General features: G+C 33.4%; 1 protein-coding gene across 3 annotated transcripts in view; it reads right to left on the reverse strand.

Moving 5' to 3' along the window:
- The window catches only part of NRG3 (neuregulin 3), a 1,114,098-nt gene that overhangs the window by 680,502 nt on the left and 413,461 nt on the right, over positions 1-20,135 (reverse strand). For all 3 annotated transcript variants that reach the window (XM_044662771.1, XM_044662770.1, XM_044662769.1), the window contains exon 2: positions 7,763-7,892. In XM_044662771.1, coding sequence (XP_044518706.1) covers positions 7,763-7,892 — 130 coding nt within the window. The remainder of the gene's footprint in view (positions 1-7,762; positions 7,893-20,135) is intronic.

Here is a 20,135-nt window from a genome sequence, read left to right on the forward strand (position 1 = left end):
GAGATATGGAGTATGAAACAGAGGGAAAAGTCAGGCATATATACACAATCTTGTCAGTATGTGTGACTGGCAATGATATTGGTTACCTCAATAGAAACATATTTATTTAGGGAAAATTGTACAGGTTGAGTTAGAGTTTCTCAGGGAATATACAAAGAGAGAAGTATAAGGCAGCTGATGATTCCTGCTTGGAATTCAAAGAAAAATAGATATGACTGCATTCAAAGATTTGGCATTTATCTGCATGTAGCAAATAGTCGAATCTATTTCAACCTAATATGATCATTAAGAGAGAAAAAGAGAAATAACATCAGAAGGCTCAGTGAAAATAAATCTTGAGGGACATTCATATTGGTCAGTGGAGGATAGATAATGTTCTAGCACAGCAAACTAAGCATTCAAACATGAAGGAGATAAACAGAAGGTGATAGTGTCATAGAAATCAAAGGAGAAAATCCAGGACATAAAAATAAGACCAAATGAAGTGGAGAGGTCAAGCAGAATGAAAGCTGAGAAAAGATAATAAGATTTGGCAATTAAGACATTGCTGGACTTTGAAGAAAGCAATTTCAAAAGATTGGTAGAGTCAGAAGCTAGTTTGTGAGAAACTAAGATGTAAGTGGCAGGCAATAAATGGAGATAACATTCTAGAAGACAATGAAATGGAAAAGAGGTGTGAATGACTTGACTTGAGAGCTTGAAGTCCTGGCAAGGATAAGTGGAGGTCTTTATGGATGGGAGAGACATATGTATGTTTGAAGGCATGAAATGAAGGAGGCAGTAGAAAAGCAGACCTTAACAATCACTACTTTGCCATTTTCTTTGACCATTACTCCTATAATATGATTCTGCAGACATGAGTAGGAGGTTTAATTTTATTTTCATCCCTTGTGTGGTGCATATAACTGAAGAGAGTAATCCAGAAGCATTACACTCAAGAAAGAATAAAGAATGAGTTCTAGACACTATATATTTGAATAAAATTATATGTGTGTATATAAAACATATACAGCAATGTAAATGAAAAGAAAAATACCAAAACACATAACTGAAAAATGTTTAATTATATGAAAATTTTATCCCAAAAGAAGAGAAGAGAAAATTTACTTCTTTCCCTTTTCTGCAGAGGTGGTAAACTATTAGTGTGAAATATTGTGCAACAGTCAAACAAATTTTATTTTTTGCTAAAGAGGTAATTCCCTCCTTTTAATAATTAATCATTCCTTTGTTTGGCTTCATTAGGAAAGGATGAGTAAAGATACAATTGGAAAAGAAAAAAGATAAAACAAAAAAACATTTTCTTTGAGGAAATATAAGTATAGGATCTTATATTTATACTCTTAAAATTTAATTATATTAGATGTAAGTAAATATTTAAATTTATAGAAAGACCTTTTGGAAACATGATTTTATAAACCAATGTACTAATTTATATCTATAAATAAGCATCATCTATAAATTTCATGAAAATATTTTAGGGTTATAGTATTTAAATACAGAAGGAATCTTATATGTCAATTGGTCCAAAACTCATTTTGCAGATGAGAAAACTAAAGCTAGGGCAGTCCAACATTTTTTAAATGATCTTAGAATTAGTAAATAGAAAGTCTTGGATTTGACCCCAAATCTTTTTACATCTAAGCACATTTCCTCATCCACCATAATATCTCCTTTGCAAATTAATTCCAATAGGGGGCAGCTGGGTAGCTCAGTGGATTGAGAGCCAGGCCTAGAGACAGGAGGTCCTAGGTTCAAATCCGGCCTCAGACACTTCCCAGCTGTGTGACCCTGGGCAAGTCACTTGACCCCCATTGCCTACCCTTACCAATCTTCCACCTATAAGTCAATACACAGAAGTCAAAGGTTTAAAATTAAAAAAAAATTTAATTCCAATAACTGAAAAAAACACACTAGGAATAAGTACCCAATAAGTCACCATTATAACCTCTTTAAGTTTGCATTCATTCATTGTACAAAACCCTTTGAGTATCCTCATGCTTCAAGTAGCTAAGAGTTCACTTTAATCTCCTAGTCTCATTTTCTCTGTCTTGTTTACAAGGATATCAAAGGTGATTTACAAGGATATCCAAATGTCTCAAAATTTGAATACAGTAAATCATGATATTTAACACATTACTATCTAGAAACCATATTTAAATAGATAATGGGGTTATTTTGTCCTTCAATAAACCCAAGTTAACTCAGAGTTATCACAAGTATTGTGTTTAAAAGAGGATTTTTTGGATAAATCCATTAGTAAATAGTAAATAGTATCCTAATCATGTGGTAGAAACAATGAACATTGAATATGAGGTATTTAATAATCTGTGCTAAACTATTGCTTATGGAGTAATAGCAAATTTACCAATCTATGGATTCTAAAATATACCTTCCCCTCTTTAAAAACTGGGCCATTTCCCATCTTCAATTTTTTAGTACCTTTCCCCTTTCCCATGATTCCTTAAAATCGTGAATAGCAATGCTGTGATCACTCCTACAACTTTCCTTTAGTGTCTAGTGATGTAATTAATCTTAGCTAGATTATTTAAATTTTGTTCAAGAAACAAGGTGATCTTATGCTATTTCTTATTCTTTGGGGTTTTAATTCCCCACTTGTTCAACTATTTCCAGTTTGAAAATCATTCTCCTAAACTGAGCATCTGTTGACATTTTACCATCTGCCCCAAAGCAGAGGTGCTATCCTTACATTGTTTTCTCTTCAAATGTAATTTTTTGTCCTTCTGACAAAATCCTCTAATCATTTTAGGTTTTTACTTCCTTGAAATAATTGTTATACACACATCCAAGTTTTTTGCATTCATTTGCCCATGTTTACAATTTTTACATATATCCCTTCAAAATCTATATTCATCACTTTTTCAAAGACATGAAATAAATAATTCATTCAGAAGAAATCCTGTTCTTTGCTTAAATGCAAGTTTTTGATAAATATTATGTAGAGTTTAAATGACTGGTTTAAGAACATTTGATAAGAATTTCATAGATATACTTTTGTGCTCTTCATCATGGTCTTAAAATTCACCATAAATCATTTCAGGATAACTCCACTCTTGAGGAAGACTGAACTGGAAAATATTTTAGAAGAGAATAAACAGTTTGCTTCCTTGGTGTCATAGTACTCCAAGGTTAATATCCATTTTTAGAAAATGAAACTATTTTGACAAGCTACACTGATTGAGAATAAAGGGAAGTTTCATTATAACTTGGAATATTTTTCATAGCAAGGGCAATCAGTATACCTTCTATTATGAACACCATTGACTTGTGAATATAGCTAGAGCAAATTACTTAAATTATATTTGGGTTGAGACAAATATCATCAGCTAAATGTTTCAATGTTTACCTTGGAAAATCTGTGATGAACTTGAAATACCTCTTAAGATTTTCATCCTGTTATTATTCTGTGTCTTATTATAGACACTATATTATATTATCTTTAGAGCCAAACTCTCTCTTAGAATGTTTCAGAATCACCTTACTGCAGTACATGGAACACAGGCTGATGCATAATTGTTTTCTATTTTATTTTATTGACAACAAAAAAATAAAAGTCATTAAGTTATTCTCTCTTAAGGCTTTGGAAGAAATATTTAGAAAATGGACCAGTCTTGAGCAAAACTTAATATATTGGGGACAATTAGGTGGTTTAGTGGATAGAGTCAGGCCCTAACAACCTATCCCTTACTACTCTTCTGCCTTGGAACCAATACTTAGTATTGATTCCAAAACAGAAGGTAAGTGTTTTAATGTTTAAATGTTACTAGATCTCCCTGAGTGATGGCTATATTACTAAATAGAGAAGGTCTTGCATTTCTTTTCATTTAGATGCTCAAAGTCATTAGCAACTGTTTGAATTTCTCCCATGGATATTATTATTTGATAGACAATATCTGGTGAACCTCAAAGACGTTCACTCAGAAAAGAATCCAATTAGCCTAATCTAGGGAGACCTCTCAACAATCACTACTTTGTAAAACCTAACCAACTCAGATCAGTCCCCTGGATATTTTCTGCCATCCACAGATAGACTAAAATTAATGTTATGTTCTCTTTCTCATTCAGTAATAGGAGGGTTTATCATGTGTCCCCAGGGAAAAGTTTGATCTGTGAGGAGAGGGAAATATAAAATATTAGGTAAGAAAGCTTTCTCAGATACTGTAGATGAGGAATTCCTTGGGGTCCAAGGTCCTTCTTGGCACCTTAACAACACAATAGCCTTCAGTTCTTATTCTGAAACATATTTCCGACTAATGAGCTCAAGATATGGGGAAAGAGGTAGAATCATTAAAGTATGTGTGTTTTGTGCTTTGTGTGTGTGTGCATTTATGTGTCTATAACAGTAATCAGATCACTAGTACCATGATATTTCCCTAATAATGGTTAAAATATTTCTAACTCAACTTATCCAATTATGGGTAATGAATAATCAGGTGAAGAAAACATTTTTTAAACTTGAAGTTGTCCCCAATTCACTTTTGTTCTATTCAAAATACTTATCAAATATTTAAATAAAAGTGGTCATTTCTAGTTTGGATGACAATAAGGAATGCTCCTTTCCCCAGGTTTCCACATATCTAAATAAAACGAGAAAATTAATTATGAACAGAAACTCCTGGTTTCCTTCAGAACATTTTTTATTTGAGAAGCTGTATTGTCCTTTGTATTCTTTCTCATATTTTTTCTTCTTCTCTGGTTGAATTATACCTATTAGTGAAATCCCAAGATTATTCTATGCTTTCAAAATACATGGAATCAGTTTGGAAACAAGTTTCTTTGACAGGAACAAATTGAATATTAACAAAAACATCTGAATGGAGTAGATATTATTTAATCAGAAAGTGTTTAATTGAAAGCTCTTGCTCATCAACCTAATAACAGTAAATGATAATAGCTTCCATCTAACAGGAGCTGGGCCACTATATATCATGCTTAATGGGGAGCCTAGGACCACAGGTGTAAGTGGTCCTCAACTAGGTGTTAAATAAGCATGAAACAATTTAGCTGCTTGTTTTCCTAGTAATTTCCTTGATTCAGAAAGTAAATGGAGATATCTTCCTTTAATTATGATGATGCTTAAGTCAAGAGGAAAAAGAAGGATGAATGAAAGAATATTCTAGCTAAATGGGTTTGCCTCCCCATCCCCACACCATTCACAATGGTCTCATTTCTTCTTATTATAAGTATCTTAGTATTAAAAATAATGACTACTTGAGCCATGCATTATAATAAAGAGGTAAAGGGATGGGGCATGATACAGTTTTAACAATTTTCTTGTGTTGATATTATTCAAAGATATTTTATTTTCCCAATTAAATATAATAATTTTAGTCTATGTTTTCTGAATATATAACATCCATATTGTCTCTCTTTTTCCCTTCTTTTCCCCTTTTCGGAGATGAAAAGCAATTTGATATGGTTTTTCACATTTTCTTAAGGAAAATAGGTAGGCTATATAAGTGTTCATCCAAATTTCTCATATAAATACATACATATACACACATTTCAGCTAGTATGTTAAAATAGTGAATCCTATTTGTATTTTAAAAGTACATTTTGATTACATGACTATTAAGTGATACAGCTAGAACTAGAATTCAGGAATCTAGATCTTTGGGTTCCTGGGAAATTCTATCAAAACAAGTCTTTTTTCTACTTTTTTTTATTCTAAATTTCCACATTCTTTCTTTCTGATCATATTCTCTCTGCGTGTAGGTCCCCATATCTGTATTTCTTTCTACTTCTATGACTTTGCCTATTTGTCTGTCTTATCCCTCTTTGCTTTTGTTTTTTTTTTTCTATATCTCTTTCTATGCCGGTATCATTTCCCATTTTTCTCCATTTCTTATTATGCCCATTTCACAGATGAATAAAGCAAGGCAGAAAGATTAATTTTTCCAAGGTCATAAAAGTCTGGATATGAATGCGTATCTTCCTAAATTATGTCCCAACATTCTATGTACTTGGCCACATAGAAAAATTCTAAATAATACTTCTTAATCTCTTATGAAATGATCAAAGAGACAGTCATACTATAGCAGATAAAGAATTGCTCTCAGAGCCAGGGCTATCTGAATTCAAGTTCAATATCTACACATATTGGCTGTGTGTCCCTTGGCAAATGACTTAATCTCTTAGACTCCTGGGAAATTCAGCGAGACTTGAGTTTATAGCTTCCAACTTGTTTTGATAGAATTTCCTCATTGGTATTTCCCTATACTAATGTACTCAGAAGTTTAAATTTAAAAAAAAGAGAGAAATTACTACTGCAATCTTGTCTTAAAGAGAGTACCATCCTTTCCCCAAAATGGTAAAATCTCCTAGTCGAACTTAAAAAAATGCATTAAATATTGTAAACACTTATTTGAATAACCTTTAAAGATTTTTAACATCAGATGCAAAGCATTCATTAGTTCTTCATGATTCAAAATAGCAAGTCCTCTGAAACTAATGTACCAACATGAGAGGAAAAGAGAAGCCAGCATTAATGAAGACGTCCCAAGGCTATCAACTCAATCACCATCTATGCTAAGGAACAGCATCAGAACTGTCCCTCACTGTGTGCTTAAATAACTGGCCAAACTTTGTCCAAAGTTTCCATTTCATGCAAGTAGAGAGGGATTTTATTTCCAGAACCTCTAAGTCATGGGTTTTGAGATCTAATGCTTCTTTAAATAATCAAGCAATGCTGTAGGTTGAGGAGAAGTATATAGTTAAGCAACAGCTCTAGCGAAAGGGGAAAAAATGAGTCACAATTTTCTGTGTTCTATGATTCAGAATAATCAATTTAATAACTATATCATATGAGAAAAACAAAAGGAAGGAAAGAGGTTTGGATATAAATGATCAGTGAAGCTTATAAAATTCAAGGAAAAAAACAAATTATAAGTGTAGTCTGGGGAATAAGAACTCAGTAGGATATATATTTTCTGATTCTAATTTGATTTCCTACAAAGGGGTGCAAAGCAATGAAGCTGCAGTGCCTATAAGCGCATTACTTATCTACATAAATTTGGAACCTGTTTATTGGCAATTGGGGTGTAATCCTGTGTCTGAAGACGTCATAAAACAGCCACCTTCCATAACCCCACCAATGGCTTTGTGCTCTGCCTGGCATGGGGCTGTTTTGGTACATTTGGGCTGGTTATTCTTACTAAAAGGTCTTTTATGAGCAGGTGTGTTTTCCTTTAAAAACTGATAAATTTCAAGGGAATTAATGAACTGAGGGAAAAGCATGACACCATAATTTCATTAGAACATGCTTATGGACTTCTAGAGATGATCCAGGGAGCTGAAGCTAGTGCTAGCTATTTGGCCTGGTGGTTCAACATCACATAATCATTTCTTTTGTCTTTCCTCGAAAGGCTGGTTTAATTAGAAGTAAGTATTTCTGAACATCAGGGAATAAATGAGAACATTATTCTTTGACATGTATGAGTCTTATCATGAATGAAATTAAATATTTGAGTAATATTTAAATAAATGTATTATAAGAATATAATATGTATATAGATAAGTGTTTGCTGAGTGCAACAAATTTAGCACTTAACATTCCGACTTCTGGTTTATATTTCTCAGATATTAGAGAAGACGAGGCACTTTGGCCTCCCATATTTACCATTCAAACTCATCCATCACAACGATTTTGGTGTTTGTCTCTATATTGTGCCACATTCCATTTTCTCCCCCGCTATGCACAGAGTGAACAGAAAAGATTGTGGGTCAGTGGATGGCCCTGGCTTACCGGCAGTGTTTGTGTGACCCAGTCAAGGTTTCAATCACAAAGCATTCTCCTTCATTCAGACAGTATGCAAGATCCTTGTCTTTGCAGGGCTTAAAGTGCTCTGATCGTTCAGTGGAATATGTGGTCGTATCTGTCAAAGGAAACACAAGGGAAGGAAAAATACAGTCAGTATCTCATCAAAATCCAAGCCCATTTTGCTAGACAGGTCCCATAAGCAATCCTAGAATTATGTGTATTGACAGACTTTATTATGGAAAAGAAGGATAGGACTTCATGGCACAATATGGACAAGCAAGACAACTTGCTGCCTCTGTTCATATGGGAACAGTTATGCAGAATATGGTCTCTTTATAATATTGTTATATTTCTAAATTATATTTTAATCAGTTGACTCACCACTCCATATATATCCAGTTTAGAAAACATATTAGCAGTTAAAAAAAAAAAGATGAGTTATATGGTAGTAAAGTTTTCTGTGTCTGCTTTCATTAATTTAGATTTTAACAAATATGGTACATGGGAAATGGATACTTCCATCTCTCGTTTTTTATTGCCTCCACATGTTATTAAACATCTGATCAACTGATATCGTGACTATTTGGTGGCAATGTGGATTTCTGTTTTTTTAGTTACAGTTCTAATTGGCTAATAGCAGAACCAATTATTCCTTCAGTGTTTCTCCCTTTATTGCATAATTAAAATGCTAATGCAACAAATACTGAAACAGAATTTCATGTGTGAAGAATGTTGGATTCACCTATTTAATAGAATTAGATCTTTGCTATTTCTTAGTTTTCTTTGAGGGATAGGGATATAGAGAGAAATGTCACTTTTCTAATGCAAGTCATTTCAAATCAAGACACATTATTTTTACATGTGGATATTGGGAGTACAAAGATAAAACAAAAGGAAAGAAAAAGAAAGAAGGAAGGAAGGAAGGAAGGAAGGAAGGAAGGAAGGAAGGAAGGAAGGAAGGGAAGGGAAGGGAAGAAAAAAGGAAGGAGGAAAGAAGGAAAAAAGGAAGGGGAAAGGAAGGAATGGAAGGAAGGAAGGAAAGAAAGAAGAAGGAAGTAAGAAATAAAGAAGAAAGAAAGCAGCCTCTGTCCTCCAGAACCTTACATTCTACTTAGTTCAGAAGAACAGAGGACACAACATGTAAATAATTAAGCCTGTATCTAATCTTGAGGAGCAGGTGCAAAGTTTACTAACAACTGAATGATGAAGGAGAGTGAGAAACCTTCCTTATATGCACTGGCACATAAGCTGACACTTGAAAGAAAAATCAGAGAAATTCTGGAGAGTGGAGGAGAAGAGGAGGTACATTGTAGACATGGCACAAGACTATGCAAAGTTATGGAGATGGAGATATTTGGCTAGAAAGGAAAATTTGTGAAAAGAGCAATTAAACAGTTGCCTGAGGTGTATTCTCCTATTTGTATTTTCTCTGATATTTCTGTTTCTGTCACATGAGTTAAGTGCGTTTCCTTGCTACTAGCTATGCATAATTATTGTGGAACTGGTATTTGGTGGGAAAAGGGTGAAGTTTGGAATGTAAAGCCTGGGATTATGTCACTCACTTAAATGAATGAAACAGTGATTAGAAGGGAGCTTCAACTTAATGTCAGATTCCCTGGACTGATAATATTTAAGGAAACAGATAGATATAATGGTAGCTGAGTAACACCTCCCTCTGAGGAAAACAGAATGGTCAAGCTTCTGGACGCAACATCTGGCTTCCTTTCTGGAAAAACTATACCCACACTCACACATTTATGAACAAGCACACAAATGCATGCGAACATATCTATATGTGTATAGATGCATACATATATGTCCACATGTCCTTATATACATATGTTTATACTTATATTTATCTACTTAAATTAATATTCATTGGGATAGCATGATGATCTAGGACAGTGATGGACAAACTACAGCCCATGGGCCAGATGCAGTCCTCTGAAATGTTCTATCTGGCCAGTGGCATTATTCCTAATCTGATGAATACAATGAGTAGGATACAATACAATGAAATTTCAAAAGAGTTGCCTTAGAAACAGACTGACAGATGAGCATTTCCTTTCCTTTGGCCCCTCTTTAAAAAGTTTGGCCATCACTGGTATAGTAGATAGGACACAAGACAGGAAGTCAGGAAGATCTGAGTTCAAATTTGACTTCAGACACTTAATAGCTGGGTGATCTTGGGAAAGTCACTTAACACTGTTTGCTTGAGTTTCCTCATCTATAAATTAAATCTATGTGATCTTGAGAAATACTTTAAATGTCTCTAGGTAGGACTCAGTTTCCTTATCTATATAAGAATGGGTTTATATTAGACAACCTTTGAGGTTATAAGCTAGTGGTTTTTAAATCATTTATTATGGACTTCTTTGAAAAAACTGGTAAAACCTATGGATCCCATTTTAGAATAAACTATTTTAAATGCATAGATTAAAAACACATATTATATTGAAATATGATTGTCAAAATATCAAATAATCAAGTTCCCAGAACCCATAATACCATCCCTTGTATGTAAGCATGAAAATAATAGAGGAATTGGGAAGGTAATAGAAAAAAAATCTGCAGGGATTTCAGATAAATATTAAGAGACATGGAACAAAAGGCAGAATGTCATAGTAAAAAGAGTCCTGGACTTGGAGTGCTAAGAGGCAGAGGTTCTAGTCCCGCCTTTGACATACCAGCTATGTGACTGAGTAAATCAGGCAATTCTGCAAGACTATCATTGATAGAAAAGTTACAGATTTGCTTACATATGCTTACTATATAGAATTTTCACTAAAGATCCCTTACCAATAAGAAGTCACAGGTCCTGACCACTCTCCCCTGTTCCATTATTTCAATGTTTCTATAGACATAGAAAGCAAAGGCTGTTGTCCCGTCTTCTAAAATATAAGCTTTTTGTAATCGGATGCCTGTTACTGATACCATGTTAGGGACACTAACAGGTTTTCAATTTCCAAAGCTGAAACTTTGGTGGCTTAATGTCTTTCATGAGAGACTTATTCTTCCTATGTCTACATGACTCGCCATAAATAGCCTAATGCTAAAAGAATGATGAATCCATGGAGTCTTAAAGATGAAAAGGACATTAAAAGGTAACAATGATTTCATCAATTTCACCTAATATCCATGGATTTGTTTTTACCTAAACTGTTGACTATTTGAGGTAGATGGCATGCTTTCAAATTCTACTTTGACACCTATTAGCCATGTCACCTTCATATGGCTAAAACTCAGTTTTTTCCTCTAATCAAATGGGGATAATCCAAAACCCCTCTTCTATAATATAGTTATGGGGAAAATAACATGTAAAGGTTGTATAATTTTTGGTGTGTTCAATATTTGGGATACGTAGGTGGGTATCCATAGAGTAAATTACTTCTGTGACAGCATTTGTCCACAGTAAATGCTTAATATTCAAGAGCTCATACCAAGAAATTAGATGTGAAATACAACATTCTCAGCAGCTACTCTGATTGTTGCACTACATTAATTCACTATCAGTGAGCTAACTTTTCCTTTAATTTCTTATTATCCATTTATTGATATTCACTGATCATTCCTACATGAACAGCTTAGTCATTTACATAACATACAACATAAAGAGTGAGATTCTTGTTTTTTAATCAGAGATTTTAATTAGCTACAATTTCAGAGTACAATACAATGGCAAGTCAATTACGATCAATTAAGTTCCATCTGACAATTGCTGTCTCTAGTGGTTGCCACACTATGCTGTGGGATGATTTCTCTAGTCATATTTGAACATCTCCTGAAGATTAATAAGTTTCAGGATATATAAATGAAAATCCTTGAGATAAATTAGAGAAAATAAATTCTCCACTGAGGATTTAACCTTTAAATTCATTAATGTTTTCATACCTTCATTTGTTGTTGTTCATATTATTTTTACAATTTGAAATCAAATGTTCCTCTATTAGGAATTGCCACATTATTGTGTCTTAAGTCAGCTTTAGTAATGAAGCAGTAAGAATTAAACTTAAAAAATATTTTGCCCCACAACATCCCACAGTGAAAAAGCATCTTTGTTTTTTTACCAGCGAAATTCATATGTTCAAAGATATATCTCAGTTCCTCATAGATATTAGACAATGTATGTTATTTTGATTAAAATTATTTTTAAAAAGCCTGCTAAAAGCACAGAAATCCTTAAAATTTTTGTTTATTTGACCATATCCCTATAAGTTCAAAACAACTCACTCAAACAGAAATATCTTAGTGAATGATATTGTTTGTTTGAATATTTTGGCCATTCTTAACCCACCCCACACGCCACATTGAATTAGTTGGTTACTTTGCCAATGAGTAGATCAATAAATGATATAAGGGAGCTCTCTAGTCCACACAGATTCACAATTCTTTCTTCTATCTCTGATGGGAAACTAAAGGAGAAGTGTGAGGGAGGTAACGGTTATCCTTTTGTGATATCTAACTCAATGGGATAAAGATGAGTTCTACTATTTTAGTTTCTTTAATAGTGTGAGGTAAATTTGACATCCATGAACTGAACTAAACACTTTTGGTACCTATTTATATATTTTGTTTTTTGAACTTTGGAAGTAATAAATTATATTAACTAGATGATTGTGCAAAATATATTTTGTTTTTTCTTCCTAACATTACATTAATAAGGCTACAAGGGGCATTCTCTTATTATCATATATGATACTCAAATCATACATGCCATTTTAAATTTATTTACCATTAAGTTTCTATGTTACATAATTTAGTATATATATATATATTCTTTAGCTGCTTTAGTTGACTGAATTTTCTCTTCACAGAATGATATCTTGAGGTCCCCTTTAGTATGAGAGTTAAATTATACTTTAAAGAAGAAAATGGCTTCCTTAAATTAGAATTGGACTAATGGAAGCTAATGTCTTCAAAGGACAACAGAAAACAATAAAACAAATTCAAAGAATGAGAAAATAGAGGAAAATCTAAAATCTCTACTGAAAAACAAACTGACATAGACAATAGATTCAGGAGAGATAAACAGAGAAAATTATTACATTTTCAGAGAAAACATTTATTTTGACCTCAGAAAATAGGAAATACAACAAACTAGGCTCATTTTTTATTATCAAGACATAAAAATGGAGAAAATAATGAATATTAAAATCAAAAGTATGCCTTAAGTATCTTTTTTTCTAAGAAAGTCTGTTAATTTATCAGCACAATCCTGACATTTAATTCTCTGCAACAAAAAGTTTCTCACTCTCCAAGTTGAGAAGGAGGATTATTTATATTTTTAATTTTTTCAAGTACATGTCAATTTTTGACCTTCATAGAAAGGCCATGTGACTAGACCTTGTGATCTACCAGTTACCCAGGCCATTGTTAACAAGATTATCAGTTGACATTCAGATGATATCTATCTTCTTTGGGGGAGAATGTCTGAGACCCATAAATAGTAGTCAGTGCCCTACAGGGAAATGTACTAATGATAATGGAAAAAAGGAGATGTTCCCAAATCCAAATGATAAATTAAGAATTGAATAAAGAAGAGAGACTAGGTTTAGATCAACATCTCACACCCTATAGCAAGATAAATTCAGAATGGGTGAATGACTTGAATATAAAGAAGCAGACTATAAGAAAATTAGGGGAACACAAAATAGTATACTTGTCAGATTTCTGGGAAAAGAAATATTTTTAAAACCAAGCAAGAGTTAGACAAAATTACAAAATGTCAAATAAATAATTTGATTACATTAAATTAAAAAGGTTTTGTACAAACAAAAACAACACAACTAAAATCAGAAGGGAAACAACAAACTAAGAAAAAATCTTTATAACAAAAAACTCTGACAAAGGTTGAATTACTCAAATATACAGGGAGCTAAATCAATTGTACAAAAAATCAAGCCATTCCCCAATTGAAAAATGGGTAAGGGACATGAATAGGCAATGTTCAGATAAAGAAATAAAAACTATCAATAGGCGCATGAGAAAGTGTTCTAAATCTCTAATAATTAGAGAAATGCAAATCAAAACAACTCTGAGGTATCCCCTCACACCTAGCAGATTGGCTAAAATGATAGCAGGGGAGAGCAATGAATGTTGGAGGGGATGTGGCAAAATTGAGACATCAATACATTGTTGGTGGAGTTGTGAATTGATCCAACCATTCTGGATGGCACTTTGGAATTATGCCATGCCATTGCTGGGTTTGTATCCCAAAGAGATAATAAGGAAAAAAAAACATACAAAAATATTTATAGCCACCCTCTTTGTGGTGGCAAAAAACTGGAAAACGAAGGTATAACCTTCAATTGAGGAATGGCTGAACAAATTGTGGTTTTTGTTGGTGATGGAATACTATTATGCTCAAAAGAATAATGAACTGGAGAAACTCCATGTGAACTGGAAAGACCTCCAGGAATTGATGCAGAGCGAAAGGAGCAGAGCCAGAAGCACATTGTACACAGAGACTGATATACTGTGGTAAAAATCGAATGTAATGGACTTCTGTACCAGCAGCAATGCAATGACCCAGGACAATTCTGAGGGATTTATGGAAAAGAATGATACCCACATTCAGAGGAAGAACTACAGGAGTGGAAACATAGAAGAAAAACAAACTTCTTGAACACATGGGTTGATGAGGACATGATTTGAGATGTAGACTCTTAATGACCAAATATTGATAATACAGAAATATTATAGAGCAATTATCAATAATAGAGAAATATGTCTTGATCAATGACACATGAAGAAACCAGTGTAAATGCCTGTCGGCTACGGGGTGTAGGGGGAGATAGAGAGCAAGAGCATGAATCATGTAACCATGGAAAAATTTTTTCTAAAATATAAAACAATTTTAAAAATTTAAAAAAATTGAATAAAGAATTTTAAAAACAAGGATAAAGGCTAAAAGCAGTTTTTTTTCTAATTAAATTTCTTTCATAAAGATATTACAAATAAATTTCTTTTCAATTAGTTTCTTAAAAGTTAAAATTTCCTTTGCTTACCAGAGGTATAGAAAAAGCCCATTATCTCTCATAGCAATATTACCAATTGGATATCAGAGACCAACCAATATGCTATTTAAGTTACTGCAATAAATAGACCAAATTAGATAGAGACAAATATGTGAGTAATTTTAAATCACTTTTTTTTCAAGAACTAGCTATAGAATACACATTATTGTGCTATAAAGAGAAGAACACTAGATTATACACCAAAAGACTTAGATAAATTCTAGTCTTTGCTTTATCACTAATTGTGTCTTTTTGGCCAACTCACTTTACCACTCTGAATGGAGCTGGTCTATATTCTCATTCAAACAACATTTATTGAAAACCTATTTAGCAAAAGGGAGGGGGAGCTTAGGAGGCTTAATGGATGGAAAGCAAGATCAAAAGACAGGAAGTCCCAGGTTCAAATATGACATCAGACATTTCCTAGCTGTGTGAGCCTGGGCAATTCACTTACCCTAGACACCCCCCCCCAATTTCACAGCCCTTACCACTCTTCTGCCTTAGAACCAATACACAGTATTGATTCTATAATGGAAGGTAAGGGTTTCCAAAAAATATTATGTGTAAAGTATATAGGCAAGTGTTGAAGATTCAGAAGCCTAAAATAACAGCACAGGAAAAAAGAGAGAAGAATGGGTTTGAAATCACTAGACCTGGCTACAAATTCTGATTGCTACTCATTTACTGTGTCACCTCAAATTAATCACTTAATATTTTTGGATCTGTTTCTTCATCTATAAAATTGAAAGAGCTAGATGCTATAAAAATATGTTTTCTATACTTGTTGTTTAGTTGGCTTTTAGTCATATCCAACTCTTTGTGACCCCCTTTTGGAGTTTTCTTGGCAGACACTAGAATGGTTTGTCATTTCCTTCTCCAGTTCATTTTATGGATGAGGAAACTGAGATAAACAGGGTTAAGTGACTTGCCCAGGGCAGTGCAGCTAGTAAGTGTCTATCTAACAACAGCTTAAACTCAGGAAGATGAGTCTTTGACTCCAGGCTGAACACTATCTACTGTGCCATGGAGCTTTCCCTTTTAATCTACATTATTGTCTTCAAATGGTTTCCCTCTAGATATTTTCTAGGTTTCCTTTTCTGGTTTCCCAATGCTACACTCTAGATATTTTGTAGGTTTTCTTTCAAGTATGAATCTGTGATTCCTAACCTTAATGAGGTTAGAGATAAATATAGCCCATCTATGAAGTTGGACACAGGACATATTCACAACTAAGTTTAGTGTAAATAAATAAATTATGAGAAGATACAGGAAATTTGTCAGGAAAATGATTGATGGAGGAAGAAGCATATTAATGCAACCTTGAAAGGTTCAAAGACATGAACAGATGGAGATTGGATAAGGAAAAGTATATTTCAAGCATTGCAACCTGAGAGTATGTTTGATTAGAAAGATTAGGGAAATAATAAAAGTTATGTATCATCATTTGGGGGTCAAAGGACCTGAGTTCAAATCCTGAACACATAATACTGATGGGACTAATTTACTTAATTCTGAATTTCAAATATTTCATCCCCAAAATGGGAGGATTTGTTGACTTCTAAGGAATTACCAGTCCTAAATCTAGGAGCCTGTGCATGTAACAAAGCAAATGAATAGGAGGAAGGAGGGAGCATTTGGTAGAACATAGAAATAAAAAAAAAATAAAAACATGGAAGAGAGTATCAGGTAATGACATTGAGGAAGGTTGAAACCAGATTGTGGGTATATTTTAAAGTCAGAATATGAACATAAAACTTTATTCTTAAAGTGATAGAGAGACAATTTTTAAATAGAAAATAAACATTATCAAAGCATGTCATTTGAGTAGGTAATCTTTAATACTTCTAGTTCCAAAAGTCTATAATTATTTCATTCTCCAGTTATATAGGTTGCATTTTATTTGTATGTATATGCACTTATTTTTGGAAAAGTTTAACATTATAAAATAACTTATATCCCAATACATTTTCCCCTTACTTGTCCTTCATAATAAAGCATTCTATTGTATGGGAAGGGAATTCAAACTCCTTTGAGGAAGAATGAGAATGAGCTCAAGCAGTCAAGCCCTTTTGCAAGTCAAGGTTGTAAAACATATTTCTCTTTTCCTTTCAACATATCTCCAATTCATCATCCTCAGGAGAACCTAAGTCTCTAGACAAAGACTTTATCTAGTTTAAATTTACTTAACAACAATTTGGAAAATCTCTTCAAATCTCTCCAAATCTCTCTCATTTTCTATCAACACATTTTTTAAAGAAAAATGAGCCAAACATATCTGGAATAAATGCTTCTTAGATCAGGATTTCATGTATTCTTCAAAATAACAGTTTCTTCCATAATTCACAGTCAATAAATATTTGTTAAGTTTCATTTATGTGCCAAGGACCATGTTTAATGTTGAGGATACAATAAAAGGCATGAACAAATAAATAATCCTCTCCCTCATCCAAAAGCATCCAAAAACTAATAATAGAAATTTCCTGAGGAATTGTTATGAATCTAGAACTGCATTATCATGATATAGATCTGGAGGCTTTCTGGTACAATCTATAATGTCTGAGATCAAGCACTACAACACTACAAGAAAGTAGTTATCTCGCCTACACTTGAAGAAATATAGTGAAAGGGAAGCTGCCATCTTCTACTGGGACTCATTCCCTCATTCAATTTTTGGAAAGTCTAATTATCAGGAAGTATTGTGGTTGTTATTTTTGTTGTTCCCCTGATAACTAGTTAAATCTGCATTTCTTCAAGTTATACCTTTTTCACCAAAGTTAGTTATGAGATTATTATTTATACAGATGTAATAACAAAATATAACTAAATCAAAAGAATGCAAGGAAGGCCCTTGTTATATCACATTCTTTTATCCCTTTTTATCTCTTACTCCATCTCCTGGTGAACTTGAAGGAAAATTTTCATCAACAGAAGCAATATTTGCATCAAATCTATTAGAGCATCAGCATCAGAGTACCAGTTTAAGATAGTGAGTTTTACAGAAATTCAGAGGAAAAAAATCAATTATACATGATGGAAGCAGAATGGATTTTTAGGCAAGCCTTGAATGAGAAGCGACATATGATTGGCAGAAAAAGATGAGAGCTATTCCAAGCTCTACATATCAGTAGCAAGATCATGAAAATAGAAAAAACTCATGATCATAAGTTATAGAAAAAGAGGATGCAGAAACAAAATGACAATAAAAAGGTCAGCCCAAGTTAAGCAGAAGGAAAATCCTGGGGAAACCAAGTATATAGGAACAGGTAGATAAGATGAGGTCAAGATGAGATAGTGGTACTTTGGTTCATAGAGATCAAAACCAGGAAGATCAAGGTTCAAGATCTGCTTCTAATCTCTCTATTCCCCATGCAACTTTCTAAAACTGTAAGAATGTAGAGAAAATACAAATGTTGTATTAGGAGTTTAATGAGAATTTCATGATCTGGAAATTGGATATAACTAAGAAATCAAAGGTGAAGAAAAAATAAATTAAATATGAGGCCAGGTTATGAAGGACCTTGAAGGCTAAGTAGAATAATTTGAACTTATCATTTTTGGAAAACATTTAAAAAAACCTTTTACATTATTCTACTGGCTATCAAATGACTGACTCCATATTTATATGTTTTATTTTTCAGAATCTACGACTTTTTATTTGATCGAGGAAGATTGTCTGGAAAGGTGACTATTTGTAGAACTAGCTACAACATGACCATAATGATCATGAAAGATTTCTGTTATCAGATAGAAACTAAAAGAAATATTAAGTCCAGATAGAATACAAGAGTGGTCATTTCACTGATATTGTTTTAGAACTGACTGAATGAATTTTATAGAAAGAAGAAATTTCACAATGGCCTACCACCCTATAAACAATTGGGTTGTTTTAAGGACAGATTAACCATTTGAGTAAAACACAGAGAAAATCTGGCTCTGTCTTTGATGTCATACATCTGCAGTCTGATGAGATTTTGCCATTCAGCAGCTAGAAGCTGGCTTATAAAATATTTAATGGTCAAGAAAAATTTAAGAATACTGTGCAGCTTGAAAGGAAAACAAACCATTTCTCAGCTGGCAGAAGCCAAAGATCACTGTCTCCCTGCTGCCAAAGATCAGACAATTGTTCACTTTGCAGGCATGGGAGAAATAGAGAGTTTTTGGCAAATAATTTAAAAGTTCAGTTGAATCAAGCAGCTGCTGTGAGGACTGACAGTTCTCTCTGTAACCCATAATAATCAATTCTTGCAGTAAATGTAAAAAAGGGCTGTTATTAAATTTGCATTACACACCTGCCAAACTCAAGGTTGGAATATTTCTTCTAAAGAGGGCTGCTCTACCTTTAAACAAACTCACACACTAGTCCTGAGGTGGAACTGAAATGGACTTATTTTGGTAATGGTGGTTCTAAATGGAAAGCTTAAATTTATGTCCTTATTTGAGATTCTTCACCACTCTATCTGGACAGAGAAAATTCAATAGTACTCTTACTTATATGTTTGTCTGTCTTTTTCTCTTGGTATTTTGACTCTAAAATTGTAAAAGGGAATTACAGGGAAATCTGAACTATAATCTCCCAGTACACCCAAATTCAGTATATCTGTGAATCCCTTGCCTCCAATGACCATATGAAGGACTGAATCACACACGATCCCAAAGCAATCAATGATGAAGGTAATTTTCATCTAGATTTCCTAGCATTTTCCCCTTCTTTCCTCTAGTTTCCCAGAAGTGCCACTTATAGTGAAAAATACTTCAAGTAAAGACTTACAATGTAGTCTCTTCATCTTGAGGTGTCAGGGTATACAAGTCCAGAGGGTTTTTAAGAGTTACACAGAAAGAGAGAATAAAAGGAAAAACAGAAATGCTTCTAAACTCATCAAAAGGTGGCATTTATTTGGGGACTTGCCTTTAAGGTTTCAATTTAGGGGATTAGAGGCTACCCTAGACCTTGCTCATAAGTAAATATTTACTAAAAAAAATGAAAATCCATGAGTATGAGAACTGAAATTTATCTCTGCCTGACCAACAAGGACAACAATTGTTGTAGGAACTTTAACAGATTTTTTTTAGATTTGATTTTGTTGAATTAAACAACTTTTATCCAGAATGTGGAACTAGAGGGGAAAATAAACAATCAACAACAAAAATATCCATACCTCTTTCCCACCATTAGTTTGGTAATCTCAAACAAATATCCCAAAGACATCGCATTTGCCTTATTTTTAGCCTGCTCAGTCCAAACTCAGTAGGAACTTGGGAAAAGAAGGAGCAAGAGAGAAATAAGAAAAGGGGCAGAAGGGAATTTCATTGCAAAGAAAAGAGATAATATTTCTCTATTCTCT

Source organism: Gracilinanus agilis, chromosome 2 (genome assembly GCF_016433145.1).
Source record: "Gracilinanus agilis isolate LMUSP501 chromosome 2, AgileGrace, whole genome shotgun sequence".
NCBI lineage: Eukaryota > Metazoa > Chordata > Mammalia > Didelphimorphia > Didelphidae > Gracilinanus > Gracilinanus agilis.